General features: G+C 48.5%; 1 protein-coding gene across 2 annotated transcripts in view; it reads left to right on the top strand.

Annotated features, from left to right (window-relative positions):
- The window catches only part of spag16 (sperm associated antigen 16), a 1,374,442-nt gene that overhangs the window by 58,187 nt on the left and 1,292,022 nt on the right, over positions 1-24,233 (top strand). For both annotated transcript variants that reach the window (XM_072483243.1, XM_072483236.1), the window contains exon 4: positions 18,111-18,238. In XM_072483243.1, coding sequence (XP_072339344.1) covers positions 18,111-18,238 — 128 coding nt within the window. The remainder of the gene's footprint in view (positions 1-18,110; positions 18,239-24,233) is intronic.

Here is a 24,233-nt window from a genome sequence, read left to right as displayed (position 1 = left end):
GAAATCAACCAGAGCATTTCCATGATGACACCAGAGCATCTTGGTGTCATCCACGAACGTACTAATCAGAGCAGATACATTTTCCTCTGAATCGTTTATGTATACTACAGAGGCCCCCAGCACCGATCCCCGTGGAACACCACTATCACAACATTCCATTCAGGAAAACACCCTTCTACTGCTACCCTATGCCTTCTGTGACCGAGCCAGTTCTGTATCCATCTCGGGGTATAGGCTAAACATGGGGAAGAGTGAATTATTTGTGATACATCCAGGGGACCAGAGTAGAGAGGCTTACCGCTAAGGAAAGTGGAAAGAAACTTCCGATACCTGGGGATTCAGATCGCTAGGAGCTGGGGAACCTTGCACAGACTTAATCTGACACGGCTGGTAGAACAAATGGAGGAGGACTTCAAGAGGTGGGACATGCAGCCTCTATCGCTGGCGGGCAGGGTGCAAGCAATTAAGATGATGGTCCTCCCGAGGTTCTTATTTGTATTTCAATGTCTCCCTATACTAATCACCAAGACCTTTTTTAATAAAATAGACAGGAGCATCACGAGCTTCGTGTGGGCAGGGAAAGTTCCGAGAGTAAGGAGGGGGTTCCTTCAGCGTAGTAGGGACAGAGGAGGACTGGCACTACCGAACTTGGGTGATTACTATTGGGCCGCCAATGTGGCAATGATACGTAGATGGATGATGGAGGGTGAGGGAGCGGCGTGGAAAAGGCTGGATAGAAAGTCCTGTAAAGGGACGAGTTTAGAGGCGCTGGTGACGGCGCCGCTACCATTCTCACCTAAAAAGTTTACCACAAACCCGGTGGTGGCGGCAACACTGAATATCTGGGGACAGTGGAGGCGACAGAGAGGGGTGCGGAGAGCCCTGGTGGGGTCCCCTATCAGGAACAACCATAGGTTCGCCCCAGGAAGAATGGATGGAGGATTTCAGAGCTGGTACTTGTTGAGAATTAGGAAGGTGGGAGATTTATTTCTCGATGGGACTTTTGCGAGCTTGGGAGCATTGGAGGAAAAGTATAAGTTGCCCCGGGGAAATTTCTTGCGATATATGCAGGTGAGGGCGTTTACTAGACAACAGGTGAGGGAATTTCCGTTGCTCCCGACACAGGGGATACAGGACAGGGTGCTTTCAGGGGTGTGGGTCGGAGAGGGCAAGGTGTCAGAGATTTATAGAGAGATGAGGGAAGAGGGGGAGGAGTCGGTGGGCGAACTAAAAGGAAAGTGGGAAGAAGAATTAGGGGAGGAGATAGAGGAGGGTATGTGGGCTGATGCCCTAAGCAGGGTAAATTCCTCTTCCTCATGTGTCAGGCTTAGCCTGATTCAATTTAAGGTGCTACATAGAGCACACATAACGGGGGCAAGATTGAGCAGGTTCTTTGGAGTGGAGGACAAATGTGGGAGGTGTGGCGGGAGCCTGGCAAACCACGCACATATGTTTTGGGCGTGCCCGGCACTGGAAGGGTATTGGAAGGGAGTGACGGGAGTGATTTCGCAGGTGGTGAAGGCCCGGGTCAAACCAGGCTGGGGGTTAGCTCTGTTTGGAGTTGCGGAAGAGCCGGGAGTGCAGGAGGCGAAAGAGGCCGATGTCGTGGCCTTTGCCTCCCTAGTAGCCCGGCGCAGGATCCTACTCATGTGGAAGGAGGCGAAACCCCCCGGACTGGAGGCCTGGGTAAATGATATGGCGGGGTTCATTAAACTGGAGCAGATAAAGTTTGCCCTGAGAGGATCGGCTCAAGGGTTCACCAGGCGGTGGCAGCCATTTCTCGACTACCTAGGGGAACGTTAGAGGGAAGACAGATGACCAGCAGCAGCAACCCAGGGGGAGGGGGGGTGGGGGGGGAGGGGGGGGGGGTTTAGTTTAGTTTAGGTCAATAGACAATGGGGTTTTGTTACCTGTGTATTGTTAAAAATTTCTGTTTTGTTATTGTTTCATTTGCTTTGTAAGAGGGAAAAACTGTTGTTTGGAAAAAATTTTCAATAAAATATATTTAAAAAAAAAAGAAGTTCTGTATCCATCTTGCCACCTCACCTCTGATCCCATGTGACTTCACCTTTTGTACCAGTCTGCCATGAGGCACCTTGTCAAAGTCTTTACTGAAGTCCATCTAAATAACAGCCACCGCGCTCCCCTCATCAATCATCTTTGTCACCTCTTCAAAAACCCCGATCAAGTTAGTGAAGCATGCCCTTCCTTCACAAAATCATGTGTCGAATAAGTTTATTTATTTTCAAATGGATATAAATCATGTCCCTGAGAATTCTCACCGATAAATTACCTACTACTGATGTGACACTCACTGGCCTGTAGTTTCCTGCATTATTCCTGCTACCTTTCTTAAACAGCTATTCTCCAACCCTCTGGGATCTCACCTGTAGCCAATGAGGATACAAAGATGTTAGTCAAGGCCCCAGAAATTTCCTCCTTTGCTTCCCTCAGTATTCTAGTATAATCCCATCAGGCCAGGAGAATTATCAAGGTTAATGGCTGGGATTCTCCGATCCAGCGCCTGGTCAGAGAATTCCCGGGGGGTGGCGCGAAACCCGCCCTGACGCCGTCTTCTCTATTCTCCAGTGCCGTTTTTCGGGCACCGGTGGGATTCCTGCCGTGCCGGTCGAGGGCCGTTGACGGCGCCCTCCCCCCCCCACCCCCAGCGATTCTCCGTGCCCCGATGGGCCGTGTGGCCGACGAGTTTAGCCCAGTCCCGCCAGCGTGGATTACTCACCTCACACATGGAGGGACCTGGCAGGTAAGTGTGCGAGGGCCATCCTGGGGGGTGGGGGGGTTGGATCCAACTCCGGGGGTGGGCCCCCACAGTGGCCTCGCCCACAATCGGGGCCTACCGATTGGTGGGCGGACTGGTTCCGTGGGGGCCTACTTTACTCTGCGCCGGGTCCCTGTAGGGCTTCTCCATATTGTCCGGGGGCCGGCGCGGAGAAGGGCACCCCCGCACTTGCACGGAAATACGCCGGTAGTTCTGCGCATGCGCGGAATTACGACGGCCGTTCCGCGCATGCGCGAACTCGCAGCGACTCCTCGGCGCCGGCTGGAGCTGCGGGAACCACTCCGGCGTCAACCTAGCCCCTAGAGGGGAGAATTCCTCACTTTCGGGGGCCGTTGACGCCGGAGTGGTTGGCGCCGGTTTTCACGCCGGCGTGGAGACATAGCTCCATTATTGGAGAATCCCGCCCAATGTCTTTTAAAACACCCAATATCTCCTTTTTGATGTCAACATGACCCAGACTATCCACACACCTTACCCAAGAATCATCTTCCACAAAGTCCTTTTCTTTGGTGAACACCGATGCCAAGTACTCATTTCGTACCTCGTCCATTTCCTTTGGGTCAACACATAGAATCCCCCCACTGTCCTTAAGTGGTCCAATCTTTTCCCTGGCCACCCTCTTGCTTTTTACATAGGAATCAAAAGCTTTGGGATTCACCTTAATCCTACTTGCCAAGGACTTTTCATGACTTCGAGCCCTCCTAATTTCCCACTTAAGTACCTTCCTACTTACTTTATATTCCTCAAGGGTTTTGATTGTCCCCACCCTCCAGACCGTGCAAAAGCCTCCTTTTTCTTTTTGACAAGATTCACAATATCCCTCTTTAGAATAATAATAATCTTTATTCTCACATGTAGGCTTACATCAACACTGCAATGAAGTTACTGTGAAATTCCCCTGGTCGCCACTTTCCGGCGCCTGTTCAGGTACACAGTGGGAGAATTCAGAATGTCCAAATTACCTTACAGCACGTCTTTCAGGACTTGTGGGAGGAAACTGGAGCACCCGGAGGAAACTCACGCAGATACGACAGAATGTGCAAACTCCGCACAGACAGTGACCCAAGTCGGGAATCGAACCTGGGACCCTGGAGCTGTGGAGCAACAGTACTAACCACTGTGCTAACCGTGCCACCCTAAATTTCCCATACTTATCCTTCGTTCTCTCAGTGACGTGACTTTCCTGAATCCTAATCAACTGTCGCTTGAAAGACTCCCACATGTCCGATGTTGATTTACCCTCCAACAGCCGCACCAATCCAAATTCTTCAATTCAATGTTATCGGAATTTGCCTTTCCCCAGTTTAGCACCTTAACGAGAGGGCTATCCTCATCCCTATCCAAATGTAGCCTAAAACATACGGAATTGTGGTTACTACTCCCAAAATGTTCCCCTACTAAAACCTCAACCACCTGTCCAGGCTCATTCCCCAATACCAGGTCAGTACTGCCCCTTTCCTAGTTGGATCATCTACATATTGCATCAAGAAGCCTTCCTGGATACACCATACAAACTCTGCCCCATCCAAGCCCCTGGCACTAAGTGAGTCCCAGTCAATATAGCGGAAGTTAAAATCCCCTGCCACAACAATCCTGTTATTTTTGCACCTATCCAAAATCTCTCTACCTGTCTGCTCCTCTATCTCTCGCTGGCAGTTGGGGGGAATGGTGGGGCGCTGTAATAAACCCCCAACATTGTGATTATCCCCTTCCTGTTCCTGAGCTCTACCCAGATTGAATGAGCCCTTTGAGGTGTTCTCCCGCAGTATGGTTATAATATTTTCCTTCACAAGTAATGCAACTCCCTCACCCCTTTTACATCCCCCTCTATCTCTCCTGAAGCATCTATATCCTCCAATGTTCAGCAGCCAATCCTGCCCTTCCTTTAACCACACTTCTGTGATAGCCACAACATCATAGTTCCAAGTACTAATAAGTGCTGTAAGTTCATATGCCTTACCCACTATACTTCTGGTGTTGAAAGAAATACATTTGAAACCACTGCGTTTGAACAGTCAGAGTGATGTTGTTGTTCTCTTATTTTTGTTCTCTATTTCCCCTTCAGTTATTACACCTTCTAAGCTAACGCTCTGGTTCCCAGCCTCCTGCCATACTAGTTTAAATCTGTATGGCAAGGGGATGGGAACCAGAGTATTAGCTCATATTTCATGGGTGCCTTTTAATTCATGCTAGATTTTCAGTTTGCCATTCTAATACCACTCACATTTTCAGTGTGAACCTGTTTATTTACTCTCTCCCGACACTGAATTCACATTGGTGCAATCACCCCATAGCTACTGACTTTCTCTGCCACCTGAAGCCATGTCTTTATCATTAGGCTTCTGACCTCTTTCTCCCATATGCTCGAAACAGGACGACACAACTTTGTCTTGCTGCCTGCACGGGCGCACTTCTCAGAGGCATCACTGAATCTTGGAACAACTCTTCCTCGGGATGAAGCCATTTCTCTGCAACCTTCATTTCTGATGCCTAGGTCGATGCTGGGTGGTTCATCTAAAAGGGAGGTAGATAGAAAACAGGGAATTATAGACCAGTCACTTGACATCAGCAGTTGAGAAAATGCTGGAATCCATTATATTAAATTAATAGCCGAGCACTTGGAAAACAGTGGCAGGATCGGACAGAGTCAGCATGAATTTACTAAAGGGAAATCATGCTTGACAAATCTGGGTGGCATGTGGCACAGTGGTTATCACTGCTGCCTATGTCGCTGAGGAGCCGGGTTCGAATCCCGGCCTTGGATCACTGTCCATGTGGAGTTTGCACATTCGCCTCGTGTCTGCGTGGGTTTCACCCCCACAACCCAAAGATGTGCAGGTTAGGTGGATTGGCCATGCTAAATTGCCCCTTAATTGGAAAAAAATAATTGGGTACTCTAAATTTATTAAACAAAATGCTTGACAAATCTACTAGAAGTCTGCAAGGATGTAACGAGTTGGGTTGATGAAGGGGGGCCAGTGCATGTGGCTAATTTGGACTTTCAGAAGGCTTTCGACAAAATCCCACATTAGAGATTAGAGTACAAAATGAAAGCGCATGGGATTGAAGGTAGTGTATTGAGGTGGATAGAAAACTGTTTGCCAGACCGGAAACAAAGTATAGGAATAAACAGGTCTTTTTCCAAGTGGTGGACAGTGGCTGGTGGGGCACCGCAGAGATCAGTGCTAGGACCCCAGCTTTCACAGTATAGAAATTAATGATTCAGATGAGCGAACAAAATGTAAAATCTCCAAATTTGCAGATGACACAAAGCTAGGTGGGAGGGTGAGTTGTGAGGAGGATGCAGAGATGCTTCAGTGTGATTTGGACAAATTGAGTGAATGGGCAAATGTATGGTAGATGCAGTATAATATGGATAAATGTGAGGTTATCCATTTTGGTAGCAAACACAGGAAGGCAGATTATTATCTGAATGGCGATAGGTTGAGAGAAGGGAATGTGCAATGAGACTTGAGTGTCCTTGTACCCCAATTGCTGAAGGTAAACATGCAAGTGCAGCAGGCAGTAAAGATGATGGCTTTCATAGCGAGAGGATTTGAGTACAGGAGCAGGGATGTCTTTCTGCAATTATGCATGGCCTTGATGAGACTATACCTGGAATATTGTGTGCAGTTTTGGTCTCCTTATCTGAGGAACAGTGTTCTTGCTTTAGAGGGAATGCAGAGAATGTCTACCAATTTGATTCCTGCGATGGCGGAACTGACGCATGAGGAGCAATTGAGTCAGTTAGGATTATATTCGCTGAAATTTAGAAGAATAAGGGGGGAATCTCATAGAAAGCTATAAAGTTCTAACAGGACTAGGCAGGGCAGATGCCGGATGTTCCTGATGGTGGGAGAGTCTAGAATCAGGGGTTGCAGTCGAAGGATGTGGGGTAAACCATTTAGAACTGAGATAAAGAGAAATGTCTTCACCCCAGAGACTGGCGAGCCTGTGGAATTTGCTACCACAGAAAGTAGTTGAGGCCAAAACATTGTCGGCTGGATTCTCCTTTACTGAGACTAACCATTGATGCCGGGGCAGGATTCATGGACTTCCATGACAGCAAAACTGACGCCGCACGTGGACCGATTCAGCGATTGTTAAGGGGCTCGCACCGGCGCCACGTGGAACACAATCTATTCCAATGAGAAGCGCTGTGGGATCCGCCAGTTTCGTGATTGACACTCAGGAGGCTGCCAAACTGCAGCTACAGATGCACCTTTCATTCCCCACAATCACCATCCCAGAAACCAAGATGGCAGCACGATGCGTGGCGCCACGATTCAGAGCCGACGAGCTCAAGGCCACCTAGATGTGGTGGAGGAGAGGCAGGCGACATGTACCCTGGACTGGGAAGGAGGCTGCCAATCGCCGTCGTTCCCAGTGTCTGGGTGCAGGTGGCAGAGACGGTCAGCGCCACCAGCGACACCATCTGGACCGGCCTGCAGTGCGGGAAGAAACTACACGGTCTCATCAGAGTGGCCAGGGTCACTAGGCAGCACTGTGCCCCTGGCACCAACCCTGTTCCACACACCCATAACGCCCTACCCGGAGGGCGGCAGAACGCCTATCCGGCACCACATGCTGGCACCCATACCGGCCACCATGGCCGGGTGCCCTGGCCACTGAGTCCACTAGCTGCTTGTCTCCTGGGCTGCATGGGTCCTGAGGTGCGGGGGTGAGTGGGGGGGCGGGGTGTGTGTGTGTGTGTGTGTGGGGGGGGAGGTACCCATACAGCCGGTGGAACTCTGCAGAACCAGAGGCCAATGTGGGTGGTCAGTGGGGCGCGCAGCAAGATGACTGCCTTGCAGGTAGCGACAATGGCGGTCCATACCTGGACATCGTCCCAGTCCCGTGGGGGTCACCCCGGCCGCAAGGCCTGTTCCCACGTCACCCCCGACCCGGTGCCCTCAGTCGCACCTCTCCATGTCCTACCTCCTCTCTCGCCCTCGTTACCCATGGCGCTGGTTTCAGATTTTTTAGAAGCACAAGTGAACCTTGCTGTCGGGAATTCGACCCATTGGAGGCGGAGAATCGCGGAGACCCCGGAGAATATCGGGTCGGGCCTGCCAATGATATGTAAGTGGTGTTTACTGTACTTGCATTCTGGAACGCATTGACACCACTGTCGAGGCGACGGAGAATTGTGATTTGGTGTGAAATCGGCATTCCCCGCGATTTGGGCGTCAGAACCGATTCTCCGCCCAATCACGTTTCCCGATTCTGGCGTTAGTCGACAGAGAATCCCACCCTATATGTTTTCAAAAAAGGAATGAGATGGCTCTTGGGGCTAAAGAGTTAACGATTATGGTGGAAAAGCAGGAACAGGTTGCTGAGTTAGATTATCAGCCATGATCATAATGAATGATTGAGCAGGCCCGAACGCTAGGATGGCCTACTCCTGCTCCTAGTTTCTGTGTTTCGCTATTTCTATTTTTCCATGTTTCAACTAATCCTTTTGTAACCACTGCCTGTAAGCTGCACGAATGCTGTTGTTTTCCTTGAAAAATAACACTTAATGCAAGCAGCTGGCGCTATGACTCTCTCGCCTCTCTCACTTGACCCAGTTTCTTGCCTGCTGGCTCTTAATTGGTTCCTCCTAGTAAATCGATGAGCATGTCCCACTATCCACCTCCGATAGTGCTGCTAACCAAAATATCCTGCAGACATTGGGTCATCCACCTGAAAATTCAGCCATGCTTGTAAGATGCTGTAAGGTCATCATTCAACTGGGTCAGGCGCTCAACCTATTCACATGGGGGGAGACCACAGCAGCGATTAAACAGAAATAATTTAAAGTCCGGTTTTGGGTGCGTTTGGTGGGGTGTTTCACAACAGCCGTGTTGGCGAGATCACTGCCCGTATTCAACGGTACTGAGTGCCAAAAATGAACCACCATGAGATTCTTGACATTACAGGCTGCCTCGTCGTCTGATTCGCCCAACTAGCGCCTCAGCAGCTTGCAGCTAACAAGGGGAGCTGCTTTTAAGTAGTGGCTCACCACTCACTCCCAGTCAACACACAAGCATGGCAGCACGCAGACCTTCCATCAGTGCAGAGACACTGACCTTAGTTAGCGACATTAGTGGACAGGTTTCTGGGGCACAATCTGGTGAGCACAACAAAGTTGCTGATGCACATCAGGTGGAGGTAAGAACATCCAAGGGAGACAGCAGTCGGACTGCTGGTGGATCTCAGGACACAGCTGGTCCCAGCCAGATGCCGTGCCTCTGTACAAGATTATCCCAGAGCGGATGCAGATGATAGGACACATGGTTATCAGCGACATTCCAGTTACTGTGAGGCCGATAGGAGGAGTCCCAAAGTCTTCAGGGGCAAGATATGGTGCCGACAATGCGTGGCATCGAGGCCAACACTGCTAGGGTGGTAAACGCAGTGGAAAACCTGGAGCACGACGTCCGCATCTTGAGTGGTGGTGTCCAAAGCAGGGCTTAGTCTATGACCATAGCTGAGGGCCTCAATACCATGTCCCAGTCGACGAGGGACGTGTCCCAGTTGACGAGGGATGTGTCCCAGACTCAGGTGGATATTGCTGAGGTACTGCAATACATGTCCCAGTCACTGAGGAGCATCGCTGAGCGCATCAACACCACAATGCAGACAATGGAGAGCCTCCCGGACTGGCAGCACCCGATGACCCAGAGGCATCTGGAGCTCACCCCAGCTGCCGCTCCGTTCCATGGAGGAAGTTCTGGAGGCCAACCTGAGCCTACCACAAACGAGACTACGGCGGTCTCCCTTCCTTCCGAATCCCTGCCTCCTGACACTGGCATATCTCAAGGGCAGCAGGCAGAACAGGGTGGCACGGCGACACCAGTGACAATTGTAATTTGGCTGGGGACGTCCGCCAAGGGCATTAAAGGCCACAGGGCACGGGTAGCAGCAGGCTGCCTCCATCTCTGATGTTGGGACACACCTAGATGCAGCAGTAGACCACAAAAGATCAAGAAGAGTGGGCACTGGTAAGGTCACTATCCGTAGCTATGGGAAATGGAAATCTGTCACAGTAAAATGTTCACTCTTAAAACATGTAAAACCTCTGTCACGTTACTCTTCACAGTGGGCCTTCTTGTACTCATGCCCTGGCAATGTTAGAGAGATCCTTGGAGCAGGTGGTGGGGGAGGGCGGGGGGGGGGGGGGGCGTCAGCGGTATAATCGAGGTGCGGCAGGAAATGGGTTCAGGCTTCAAAGTTTGCTGGACATGCAGTGCACCAATCATCCTCTGAGACATTCCCTCGAGGAGGCACTTGAGAGTTGAGAATTTTCTGTTCATTAAACGGTCAACAGTAACAAAGATTTGAAAATCAGCTGTGTAACATTCCACATATCACACTAACAGTTAAACAACAAGGAAATGTCATTGTTCCATATTGGTACCAATACAAAACTATATCAACTAATTTTCACAAAGAAATTAGATTGAAATGAATGCAAATGAGGGTTAATGATATTCTTGCATTTTTGGTGTGATCTGGACCTCGCCATTGGGAGCAGGTTGGGTGAATCGTCAAATGGTTCGTGCCTGGCACAAATCTCGATTTTGGCCTTTCCCACTATTCACCTGGCGCGCCCTGATTCACACCGGGTGCATCGCGGTTGCTGAATTGGGCCCCACATTTCATTATTTTCTCTCACTCAAGGGGTCAATGAGCAAATTTCAGCAAGATTAAGTTCGGCACACCATGAAGCATGAATTTCAAGCAATAAAGTCAAAGCAATTTTTCTTTTTATAAATTTAGTAGACCCAATTCATTTTTTCCAATTAAAGGACAATTTAGCGTGGCCAACCCACCTACCCTGCACATCTTGGGATTGTAGGGGCGAAACCCATGCAAACATGGGGAGAATGTGCAAACTCCACACGGACAGTGACCCCGAGCCAGGATCGAACCTGGGACCTCGACGCGTGAGGCAGCAGGGCTAACCACTGTGCCACCGTGCTGCCCTATAAATTGATAATTTTTAACAAAAAGTAATTAATAAAAATTACCATTAAAAAGAGCTAAAAAATAGAGTTAACCAATAAAACCTATTTCGCCTTTTACTTAAGAAGCAGAGCTAGAAAGACAGACCAGTTCCCAAGCTACAGTCATCAGCGAAGGGGTGGGGACAAAGGCCAAGCTAAAGAGTTGGATTTTATTAACACTGACCATGCCTCAGGTGTCACACACTCCATGCTGGCCATGGTGAAATTCATATGAAAGCGGAGGGTGGAAGTGGATTGCCTTTCAGCCTGGATTTTCTTTCTCTTCTGGCCTGTTTTGTGGATAGGATTTTGAGAAGGAAGGGATAAAAGGTGCCTGTATGTCTGACTCACCCCGTCTCAGAATACTCACTCTCTATTCCGGAATCCATGGGTGGGATTCTCTAAAAATAGGGCTATGTCCCAAAGCCGGCGGGAAATAAACCGGCGCCAACGACTCCGGCGTCAACGGCCCCCGAAGGTGAGGAATTCCCACCTTTCTAGGAGGCTAGGTTGCCGCCGGAGTCGTCCCCCCAGCTCCAGACGGCTCCGAAAGGCTGGAACGGCCGGCGTTATCTTGCGCATGGCGGACCGGCCGCCATATTTCCGCGCATGTGCGGTGGTTCCCTTCTCCGCCCCAGCCCCCGGGCAATATGGCGGAGCCCTACAGGGGCCCGGCGTGGAGGATAAAAGGCTTGCACGGATCCAGCCTGCCCGCAGATCGGTAGGCCCCGATCGCGGGCCAGGCCACCGTGCCCTCCCCCCCCAGGATGGTCCCACACACTTATCTGCCAGGTCCCGCCGTGTGTGAGGTGAGTAATTCACAACGGCGGGACTGGGCAAAACCTGACGGCCACTTGGCCCATCGGGGCCTAGAGAATCGCCGGGGGGCCGCTGTCAACGGCTCCCGACCGACGTGGCGGGAATCCCGCCAGCGCCCGAAAAATGTTGCCGGAGAATAGGGAAGCCGGCGGCGGGGCGGGATTCGTTCCTCCCTCCCGGGGATTCTCCGACCCGGTGCAGGGTCAGCGGCCAATGACTCACTTTCTCACCTCGACTCATTCACTCCCTCGCCCAGACTCCTCCCCCAGGGTTCCAAGCCAGGTCTTAAAGGGGACATCACCGTACATGATGATAAGGGTACAGTAATACAATAACCATCCTCTCATTCATTCACTCTCACTCACATTGACAGACTCACACATACTCACTCAGTCCTTCTCACACGCACACTTGCTCATAATCAGTCACTCACTAACTCACCCATTTTCTCACTTGCTCACTCACTCAGATTGACGCACTTGCACATTAACTCACTCACAATCTCACACTCTCTCACTCAATAACTCAGACTCACTCATTCACAGGCTCGTGCTCTCGCTCACACTCTCGCTCACCCAGTCTCTCGCTCATACTCGCTCGCTCACACTCGCTCACACCCTCTCGCACACTCATACAGACTCGCTCATTCATACAGACTTGCTCATTCATACATACTCGCTCGCTCACAGACTCGCTCACAGACTCGCTCACAGACCCGCTCACACACACTCACACTCTCTCACTCGCTCAAATCTCCCACTCATACAGCCTCTCTCACTCACACAGACTTTCCCACACACAGATTCACAAACTCAATCACACACACTCACTCACACATTTAGATTCACTCATACACAGACTCATTCTCTCAGGTATTCACTAATTTATTGTCTCACACAGACACACTGGGTGCGATTTAATGGCCGCATTGCGCTTAAGCGAGAGGGCAATGAAGCCTTCAAATTGCGGGAGAATTGGGAGAACTGTCGATCTGTTTGCTATCTAACGTGGCAAGAAACCAATAATTACCACTTGAGCACAATCTCCCATAAAATTAACAGGAGCGACACCCTATCTAATGGCCTCCTGTGATCTAACAGCCTCCCCAGCAAGTGGTCAAGTGGGTACTGATTAGTACTCTTTTTTTTTGAACGTGAAGCTGGCGGAAGGGCTGCTGCAGTGACCCGAGGAGGTGAGTATCCATTTTCACTCAGGCAAAGAGCCCGGGGCACTGAGGTTGTTGCCCCGATGCTCAGAATGGGTTGGGCCACTGCGGAGGGGGGGGCTAGCCTCAATCAGGATGGCTGCCATCGGTGGGGTGGGGGGGGGAGAAATGGTGGAGCAGGGGAGATGGTCACCCATGGATTGGGCTAGGCTTTGGGACGGGGTGGGGGGAGATGGGTGTGACACCCACATGGTCCTGTTCCGGGGCAGCCCAAGCCTGCCTGTCCCACTGACCACTCATAACCTCCACTGACCGCGGAGGCCTCTGGCCGGGCCCTGCAGGCTACAGCTAATTGGAAATTGGCAACCAAAGGTAAATGAGCATTTCACACAACCCCATAATAATAATAATCGCTTATTGTCTCAAGTAGGCTTCAATGAAGTTACTGTGAAAAGCTCCTAGTCACCACATTCCGGCGCCTGTTCGGGGAGGTCTGTACGGGAATTCACCCACACTGCTGGCCTTGTCCTGCATTACAAGTCAGCTGTTTAGCCAACTATGCTGGCGTTCCACATAGCACGTGGAAGTTATTGCCCAGCGTCCCAATCAGACCGTGATGCCTAGACACTGTGTCTAAACACTGCGGGAGGCAACACCTGGAAGCAGCGGCCAACATCCGAACACCCAGGTGCTGGACACTGGCACTGGGGACACCTTTGCGACCAGAGAGTGGGCGTGTGCACCGGGGAGGGGACCCGCACCTGGTCCAGTTAACCTTACGTGCGGGTGTCTGGGGTACAGGGTGTGGGATCCGGTAATCAGAGGCCCCCACTACGGGCAGGGGTGCATGGGCAGGGCGTGTTGGGTTGGGTGGTGGGGGGAAGCATTGTGAAGACTGGAGGGTTCTGGGGTGGAAGACACCACTGGTTGTTAGTTTCACACCTTCATCAATCCCTGACAGATATTGCACAGGATAGATGATATCTTGGATGTCTCAGAAATAGCCGTAGTGGTGCTGTTGGCAGGCCAGGCGGCCAGACACTGGAGAGGGCAGCAGCGTCGACGGAGACTCGAGGTGTCAGCCCTTGTGCAGGGCCCCGCCCACAACTTGAGGACTCTGCTGCCCATAAGGCCAGGGAGGCCCAGAGGTGGAGGCCTTCGACAGCCCAAGGTTTACAGGTGTCGCAGGTCTTTTGAACAGATAATGGGCATTGTATGCCGGAGGAGGCTCTGCCTCAACAAAGGGATGGTGCGGAACCTGTGCCATGTCCTCGCGGACTTGACACCGCATGGAGGAGGAGGATACTCTCCCGATGGCCGCTAAGGTCACCGCAGCCCTGAACCTCTATGCCTCAGGATCATTCCAGGGCTTGAGCGGGGCCCTGTGTGGCATGTCCCAACCTACAGCCATGTCATGGATGCCCTGTTTGCCCGGGCAGAAAACTATATAAATTTTGACATGGACCAGACCCAACAAAGATGCCCGGGCAGCAGGGTTCTCCACCATCGCCGAGATGCCCCAGGTCCAGGGGGTAATAGATGACACGCATGTCACCTTACGCGCTCCCCGCTGTCTGGGCTTGCCCTACATCAACAGGAAGGTGCTCCACTCCCTGAACATCCAGCTCGTGTGTGACCACCATCTGAACATCATGCACTTGTGTACATGCTTCCCAGGGAGTGTGCGTGACAGCTACATCTTGGGACAGTCAGACATCCCCGGCTTCTTTGAGGACCATCCCAGGATGGACAGTTGGCTCTTGGAGGATAAGCGGTACCTGCTGAGTACCTGGCTAATGACACCCGTACGTAAAATTAATGCAGCGGCCACTTAGTCTGTCATTGAGCAGTGCATCGGACTCCACAAGCTTCGCCCCCAATGCCTCGACCATTTTGGTGGTGCACTGCAGTATATCCCTCAGAGGGTTGCCCGTTTCGTGGCAGTCTGTTGTGTCTTCCACAACCTGGTACAGCAACGGGGCGATATGCTGGAGGGGGAGGAATATGTGGTCACTTCTGAGGAGAATGAGGAGCTGCTAGACCAGGAGGGGCTGGAGGTTGAGCTGGGGAGGAGACCCGCAGGACCAGCTAGAGGACTCTCTCTCTCTCTCTCTCTCTCTCTCTCTCTCTCGTTTTATCCTTTTGCTCTTGGTACTGGTCTTTTTTTTACACGCTCTCTCATCTTTGTGTTTGTCTGTCTTGTGTGTGTAGAGGGTGGGGTGAGTTAAAGATAGGGGTAAGGAATTAGTTAATAATTAACCATTTGTATTTGCTACCTTTAATTATAGTTATTAGTAAAATGTAATTGTGTTTCAATTTACAACCCTAGTGACTGTAGTTATTGGGCAGCCGAACACCAAAGCCTTTGTGACTTTTATGAGAATTAATAGTTAATTTCAGTTGTGTTGAGACTCTGGGTCAAGTGGGGCTCGAATTGACCGTACACTAGCCTAGGGTATCGTAAAAGCAATACTCTGAGGCTTTGATGCAGCCAACTCTCTTTGTACTAGTTATGACTCCAGTCAGTGAAGAGCTTTCCTCCTGATTGAACCCCACTGACTTCAATTTTATTAGAGTTCCTTCTACCGTACTCCGTCCAGTGCTGCCTTGATGTCAAGGATATTCTTTCTCACCACCACTTCTGGAATTCAACTCTTTTTTTCTATGTTGACACCAAGGCTGTAATGTGGTATTAGTAAGCAAGTTGTAAGTGAGTATGTGCCACTTGGTAGCACTGTTGTCAAGACATTCCATCACTTTACGGATGATTGAGAGGAAACTCTTGGATCAGTAACAGGCTGGATTGGATTTGTCCTGCCTTTTTTTGGACAGGACGTAGCATTTATCCACTTTGTTGGCTATATGCCAATGTTTTAGATATTCTGGATGTGGTAGTTCTGAAGCTGAAGTCTTCATTACAGCAAGGCATTGCCGTGTCCATATTCAACTCATTCATTATTTTCTTGATACCATGTGGAGTGCATCAAATTGATTACAATGTTGCTTCTATTGGCTGTTTAAACCACAGGAGTCATAATTATTAAGACTCAGAAGGAGGCCATTCAGCTCACCAAGTCCATGTTGGCTCTCTGTAGAGCAATTCAATCAATCTCACGTTGATTGACCCTTCAAATCCCTTAGCTGACCCTGCAATCTTATTTCCCTCAAGTGTCTGTCCAATTTACATTGAATTTGTTGATCATCTCCACTTTCATTACCCTTGTGGGTAGCGAGTTCCAGGTTATTGCAATTTGTGTTAAAAAGTTCTTGCTCACATCTCCCTATTTCTCTTGCCCCAACCCTTAAATCTGTGTCCCCTGGTCCTTGGACCATCAGATAATGCCTTAATTAATGCCTGATAATTGTTCTGCAATAACCCCCTGGAGGACCACGGAGAAGCCTTCATTGATCTCCCCGTGAGACTGGTGTAGTACGAGCTCCCCAGGTAGGGACGGAGGCCTACCACTTGGGGCTCATTATAAGCAAAGATTAAAAGCAGGCCCAGATCAGGGCCTGGTGAGATAAGTCCCACCAGCTAGGATTGCACTGGGGGTGAGATGCTGTATTCTGAAGACGCTTGTAAATATTTGTAACTAAATCTATGCTACATTTACCGTCAGCCTTCTCTGCATCATCATATGTTCCTTGATAATTGTTTCCACTGATATTAAATTGGCTGGTCTGTCATTGCTAGGATTGTCCACATGCCCTTTCTCAAATTAGGGAAACACATTTGCTACTTTCCAAAGCTCTACACCTCTCCCTTATTGAGGGAAAATTAGAAGATTATGGCAAGCCCTTCTATAAGTTGCCAAAGAGACCAGGCAACTTATCCACTCTGAGCATGATCAACCTTTTAATACATATCCATATTGTCTTTCAGTTTTCTTCTGTTATAGAAATTCATAGAATTTACAGTGCAGAAGGAGGCCATTCGGCCCATCGAGTCTGCACCGGCTCTTGGAAAGAGCTCCCTACCCAAGGTCAACATCTCCACCCTATCCCAATAACCCAGTAACCCCACCCGACACTAAGGGCAATTTTGGACACTAAGGGTAATTTATCATGGCCAATACACCTAACCTGCACATCTTTGGACTGTGGGAGGAAACCGGAGCACCCGGAGGAAACCCACGCACACATGGGGAGGATGTGCAGACTCCGCACAGACACTGGCCCAAGCTGGAATCGAACCTGGGACCCTGGAGCTGTGAAGCAATTGTGCTATCCACAATGCTACCGTGCTGCCCATTCCGAGCATCTCGATTTCTTCTGATGCTTTGTTTGCATTTTCTTCTTTACTAAAAGCTGCTACAATGCACTAATTAAATATTCTAGCCTTACTCTGCACCTTTAGCATTTTATTCTGATTAGATCCCTTCCTGTGGCATTAACGTCAACTGTTTAATGAATTAGAAGTTCTACTTTAGATTGTTCCTTGCTCATCTCCATTACTAATGTAAACATGATAGGACAAGGCTGAGATGCTTCATTCGCTAGGCACTTCTGGCTGAAGACATTTGCAACTGCTTCAGCTTTGTCTTTTGCACTCGCTTGCTGGACTTTCACCAGCATGCAGTTCCTTCTCCTGTGAGTTGTTTAACTGACAATCATCATTCAAGCCTTGATCTAGCAGAATTGCAGAGCTTTCATCTGTTGTTTATGTGACCACCTAATGCTTTCATTAACAGGCTGCTTCTGCTGTTTAGCATACATATTCTTGCTATAGTTTCACCAGGTTATCACCTCATATCTTTAGATATACCTAGTTTAGTGCTGCTCCTGGCATTCACTTTTACATTTCTCTGAAACCCGTTTGGCCCCCTTGCTTGATGGTAATGGAACAATGAAAGATATGCTAACCATGAGGTTACAGATTGCGATAGAATACAATTTTGCTCCTGCTCGTGGATGGTCTGTTTTGTGCTGCTGGATCTGTTCCAAGCCTATCTGATTTAGTAAGAAGTCTTAAAACACCAGATTAAAGTCCAACAGGTTTGTTTCGAATCACTAGCTTTCGGAGCACTACTCCTTCCTCAGGTGAATTCTACCGACAACTTTTGGTGATGGCAAAAGTCCCTTATCCAGATTACATTCTGCCTTTCCTACCCTCCATGCTACTCCCCAATGTTGTTGAAGCTGGAGAAGCACTGATTCATCGGCTGAGGGAGAGCAGTAGAACAATAATTAGTAGGCGGTTTCACTATTTGTGTTTGGCCTGATGCCATGATTAGATTTATAAAATGTAGAATTTAGATTATGATATTTAGGAACAAAAGTAACTTCTTCATAAGAATGCCTAATTACCTGAAATGAATATTTTCTTTTTTTGCAGGCTCAGGCGGATGATTTGTTTCCAGCGCGCCCTGTGTCCCAAAGACCAGAAGTAGTTGATGATTTTCTAAGAAATTTTCTTATCACGATGGGAATGATGAAAACTCTTGACTGTTTTCAAACTGAATGGTAAAAATAGGTTAATCATGTCTGCACAATATTTACGCAGTAAACTTTCTTTCATCGTCCCAGGTTTCTTATCAGAAGGCTGTGGAGGCCAAATCACTGAGTGTCTGTAAGACAGCGATAGATAGGTTTTTGATTAATAAGGGGATCAGAGGTTATGAGGAGAAGGCAGGAGAATGAGTATGAGAAACATATCAGCCTTGATTGCATGGCGGAGCAGACTTGATAGGCTGAATGGCCTAATTGTGCTCCTATGGACAGGATCCAACTGGCCACGCTGCACCACTAAAGCAGCTCACTGCGGCGCAACCTGGCCGATGAAAGCCAGAAGACCCCACTTCCGGGATCTACGCGGCTCGCCACACATCACAAGATCGAATGCGATCTTGCAAGATGTTGTGCTTTAAATCCCGCCCACAATAGGCAGGATCACCCAGTAAGCTAAGCCTCACTTTAATGTGCAGATTTCCGAGGTACGAGAGGCTTTGGGATTCAACCCCTTCGCCTCAGTGTCCTCAGGTGAGCGCCGTTCAGCACTGGTCCCCACAAACGGGGACCGGACAGATTGGCACTCGTGAGGGTTTCCCAGCGGCTCGGAGGCCTCCAGCTTTGTGCAGGGTGGTGCCCTGGCACTTATGATACCACCTGGACAACCTGTCAGTGCCACCCTGGCAGTGCCAGCTGGATGGAAGCCTGGCACTGCCAAAATACCCAGGTGGCACTGTCGGCTGTCATGGGCATTGCCAGGGTACCTAGTTGGCACTGCCAAGGTGCTAAGCTGGCATTTTATGTGCGGTCAGAGATTGTTTTGATGGCCTTAGAGAGCAGGAAGCCATTTAAAACTGGCATTGGATCGCTCGTTACACTGAGGAGTTCCGGTGAGTGGAGCTCCCCACTGTACAAAATGTGCGGCCTCAATCACACGTTCCCTGTTCAGGCTCCTTATTCAATGCAAGTTGCAAGCTCCGGGAAACACACGGCTAAACATGCTCGCTAGGGGACTTTGTTCCGATTTGAGAGGATCGTTCCCTATGCCTTATTGTCTTATAAAACTTCATACATAACCTACATGAGCCTCATTCATATGGTGATTCGTAAGTTGGAGCAGTAAAAATTTCACTTGGTTTTCAAAGTTGCCAAAATAAAACTAATGTAGTATTTCAAATGAATATTGTTGCAGGCACTTCATTTTCAGTACTTTAGCATATTTGCCCAATCAGTTGATCTATTGTGAATACTTCAATTTTGTAACTGTCTTTAATAATGTGATTATATCAACAGCTTTTAAGTTCTAATGTCATTAGATGTGAAACTAGCCTTTCTTTCACATCATTGAGAGATTGAGAACATGCTTACCTTATAAGTGAGTACTTTATTTCATCTTCATAAAAGTAAAGCAAGGGATTGAGAAATTGGATGGGATAAAAATATAGAGGAGGTACTTAAATAATTGGCAGAAATACCGGTTTAGATGGGATGCACCCTGGATTGCTGATGGAAGTCAGAGTGGAAATAGCAGAGGCTCTGGCCAAAAACATCCAATCCTCCCTAAATATAGGTGTGGTGCCAGAGGCTTGGAGGATTGCATCTAGCACAGTCCAAAAAAGGGATGAGGGATAAACCAGGTAATTATAGGCCAATTCAGCCATCATGAAAACCTAAAGACAATAATCCAGGCAAAATTGTTACTTGGAAAAATAGGAATTAATCATTGAAAGCCATCTTAGATATGCCTACGGTCAATCTTGTTGATCAAATGGTAGAATTCTTTGATAAAGTAACAGAAAAGGTTGATGGGGGTAGTGTTGTTGATGTTGCATATATAGACTTTTAAAAGGCATTTGGTTAACTGTCACAGAAAAGACTTGTTGGAAAAATTGAAGCTGATGGTATTAAAGGGACAGTGACTACATCGGTACAAAAATGAGCTAAGGTTACAGAAAGCAGAGTAGTAGTGAATGGTTGTTTTTTTAGACTTATGGGAAGTATACATAAGTTCCCCAGTTGGTATTAGGACCATTAGACGTTTTGCCACTGGTGTTAGCATTGGTGTCAGGAGGTCAAGGGCTCTCAGAATGGCATGAGCAATGTATTCAGTGTGATTCCTTATGCTGAGAAGGGCACTAGTGCGCAGGTGTCACATATCATATTGTGGAATTTACAGTGCAGAAGGAGGCCATTGAGCTCATCGAGTCTGCACCGGACTTTGAAAGAGCACCCTCTTAAGCCCACAATATCTCTGTAACCCAGTACCACCACCTAACCTTTTTGGACACGACAGGGCAAATTAGAATGGCCAATCCACCTAACCTGCACATCTTTGGACTGTTGGAGGAAACTGGAGCACCTGGAAGAAACCCATGCAGACATGGGGAGGATGTACAGACTCCACACAGACAGTCACCTGAGGCCGGAATTGAACCTAGGACCCTGGAGCTGTGAGGCAGCAGTGCTAACCACTGTGCCGCATGTGCACCATATTAGCCCCAATTGGCTGATTGTGATGGCAAACAGTCATCCTGGTTTCTGAAACCATGCGTTTCCACCCACACCTCGGCGTGCATTCACCTGTAAGAGGAGCCCCCTAACTACTATTTAAAGGGCTAGCCATCCAACTTGCAGGTGGTTTTGACTTCCTCTGCTATTACAAAGTTAGTGAAAGTAAAGGTGAAATTATTTTCTAAGTGTTGTGATGCATTGTTGGATTTGGCAGGGAATTTTGCTGCATCCTCACAGGGAGGGCAGTTGATTTAATAACTGTAGGAAAAGTGAACACATTGAGTAAACGTTTGAGTAAGAGCACATGCTAGTTAAATGTTTTCCCCCAGTGACTCCTACACACCCGCAAGGACCTAAGATCAGCAAGAATCCCCCAGAAATGCTTTGGTTGTTTATTGTTAGAAAAACAAACATTGAGCCAGAGCAGATAGGGAAGGACAGTATCTAACTGGAAGGAGATAGCTCTGCTTCATGTGAAAGATTTATTTATAAACCTATATGTAGACAAGATTGGAAATTAAACATTGTTCTGTGTGTGATTAACAGTGCATAAATATAGTGGAAATCTATGACTTGGTGTGCGGGCTGTATTAGGGGGTCTATAAGACAGTGCTGTCCATTCTTGAAGCTTAAATAAACAATCATAACTTGCGCCTGTCTCCTGTGGCTAGTTCGTGGAAGTCCACAGCAAAAACTTGACGTAGTTAGCAGGCTACATATATTGGATCATCAGAATTCCTTTGCAAACAGGGTGAGTATATTTTATTTGCCACCCATAGTTAGTGCAGCAAACATGCCTGAGTATCAAAGGAATCGGAGAAGAGAACCCGGGACAGGAGGCACGGAGTAGGAGGCAGAACTGCGCTGGCAGGCTAGCGGTGCCAAAGCTGCACAGATAGGCCCGACCCCTACCATGTGAAGCTGAGGAGGCAGACCGCACAGGCGGGTTAGAAAAGTTGAAGCGTAGGTGGACTACAGTTGGAAAATACTGTAGTTGAAGCTGCACTGAAGAGCTGTGTCTAGTTCAAGTCACGCAGGCAGGCTAGTTGCGCAGGTAGGCTAGATCCTTAAAAGATAAGTAGAGGGAACAGAACCTTGCTGGTAAGCTGAAATAGTCAACGCCGGACAGGTGGGCTACACTCAAAAACAATAGTTACTGAGGCTCACAAGGCAGTTAGGTCAGAGCCATAAGAAGATACTGCATGAAAACAAATTGATAAGAGCTGCGCAGGTTCAAGAGCCGAGAACTCCATCACAAGGTTTATATCAGAACGACAGTTTTAGTAACATATGGGGTAGTTATTAAGCGAAGCAAGGAATCACAATAGCTTTGGCATATGTAGAACCATGAATTGAATCAGACTCGGCCGAGCATATGAAGACATGTAGTTTACATGTAGGGCTTCAATCCACACCTCCCCATTAAGAATGGGACCCAATTCCCTCTCCCATTTCATCCTTACCTCACTCAACGGAACAGAATCTATTTAAAGGATATTGTCATATATGTCCGAAATAGACCTCCCATCAGGCCTAGCCAGAGACCGAATCTTCAGCAGGGAAGAGGGTGGCGCCGAAGGAAAGGAGGGGAAAGCAAAGGGTGAAAAATCGTGAATTTGAAAATAGCTGAAAAGACTGGAACCAGGCAATTGGAATTTCTCTGGTAACTCCTTAAAACTAGCAAATCTCCCCTCCATGAACAGGTTTCCAAACCTCGCCAGACTCTTCCCCTCCCAAGATTTAAATGTTGAGTCCAAACCAGCTGGTAGGAAAGGGTGGTTACTGCTTGAAATGTTGTCTAAACAGCTTCCAAATTGTCAGGGAGGAAACCACCACTAGATTCGAGGAACTTGTTTCCAGTTTTCCCCATATGGAATCTGGATCGCTAAACCACAGCAAAATCTTGTAAATGTTGCCTGCTCAATAGTGAACACCGAATCCCCCTGACTGTCTGTCTCTTTTGGAGCAAAGCTCCATGGATTCTGGGAGTCTTACCTGCCCAAATAAAAGAGGACATCAATTTATGAACCTTAGCAAAAAAAGGATTTGGGGAGAAAAATGGGGAGACACTGAAAGAGAAATAGAAAATCTCAGGAGCACGTTCATTTTAATAATCTGAACCTTACCCACCAAGGATAGGGGGAGGTTGGCCCACCTCTGCAAGTCTGTTTTAATGCTGTCAACCAGACTATTTATGAAGTCGTGCCCAGTTCTGGACCAGCCGGATCCCCGGATGATGAAAGCTAGCCTTGGCAAGGCGAAAAGGTAACGTCCTCATTTGGGCTGTCCTCCCAGGGGAGGTTGACCGGAAAACATTCACTCTTATCTAAGTTCAACTTGTACCCAGAGAAGGAGCCAAAATTGCTAAGCAGCTTCTTTATATTGTCCAGGAGGGTACTGGGTCCATAATATAGAGAAGAAGCTCATCCGCGTAAAGGGACACCTGAGGCTCCACCCTCCCGATTTATCCCCTTCCACTTTACAGAGGACCTCAGCGCTATAGTGAGCGGATCTATTGCCAAAGGAAACAAGTCCCTGTTCAATGGAAAATAACCAGAGTGCAGGACATTCGTACGAACACTTGCAGTGGGAGCCTTGGAAAGTAGCAAAGTCCAAGAAATGAATTTGTGGCCAAAGCCAGTACTCCCAAAAATCCCGAATAGATACTCACATTCCACTCTATCAAATGCCTTTTCGGCATCCAGAGAAACAATTACCTCTGGTTCGGGCCCCGAGGAGGGGAAAAGATCAACAATTGATCGGCGATGTATATTGGTCGACAATTGTCGACCCTTCATGAAGCCCGTCTGATCCTCTGAGATTATATTTTGGAGGCAGGGCTCCAGCCAAAGTGCGAACACCTTGGCTAGTAACTTGACTTCCACGTTCAACAGTGAAATATGGTGGTACGAACCACACTCTGTTGGGCCTTTGTCCCTCTGAAGAATCAAAGAGATAGAGGCCAGTATGAGGGTAGAGGACAACGATCCCTGGGATAGGGGGGTCATTGAACATGTCCAGAATTAAAGGCACCAGCTGCTCTGGGAAATTTTTTATAAGATTCAATCAGGAAACCACCCGGACGAGGGACTTTGCCAGACTGCATCAATCCAATGTATTTTAAATCTTCATCAGGGTTCAACGGGGATTCCAACTGATCGTTCCTCTCTGCTTCAACAGTTGGGATTGGTAGGCTGTCCAAAATGTCAGACATGAATGATCCATCTTCAAGAGGCACCGATTTCTGATGATCACAGTACAACAATTCAAAAGCCACATTAACCTGAGGAGGGGCGGAAACATTGGGCGCAATTTTGTGGCTGCTTTATGCTCAAGGGAGAGTAAAATGCACCCGGGATTCCGGGTGAGGCTTTTCCCGGGCTTCTCGGCAGCCTTCATGCCTCGTGGGATCTGGGTAGATCCTGTAAGGTGTCGGAATCTGAAGGACACCCAAAAGGAGCATGACCAAATGGCATGCCTAAGTAGGGTTTAAATCTAG

This window comes from Scyliorhinus torazame, chromosome 2 (genome assembly GCF_047496885.1).
Source record: "Scyliorhinus torazame isolate Kashiwa2021f chromosome 2, sScyTor2.1, whole genome shotgun sequence".
NCBI lineage: Eukaryota > Metazoa > Chordata > Chondrichthyes > Carcharhiniformes > Scyliorhinidae > Scyliorhinus > Scyliorhinus torazame.
Note: the sequence above shows the minus strand (reverse complement) of the source record. Positions and strands in the feature narration are given on the sequence as shown.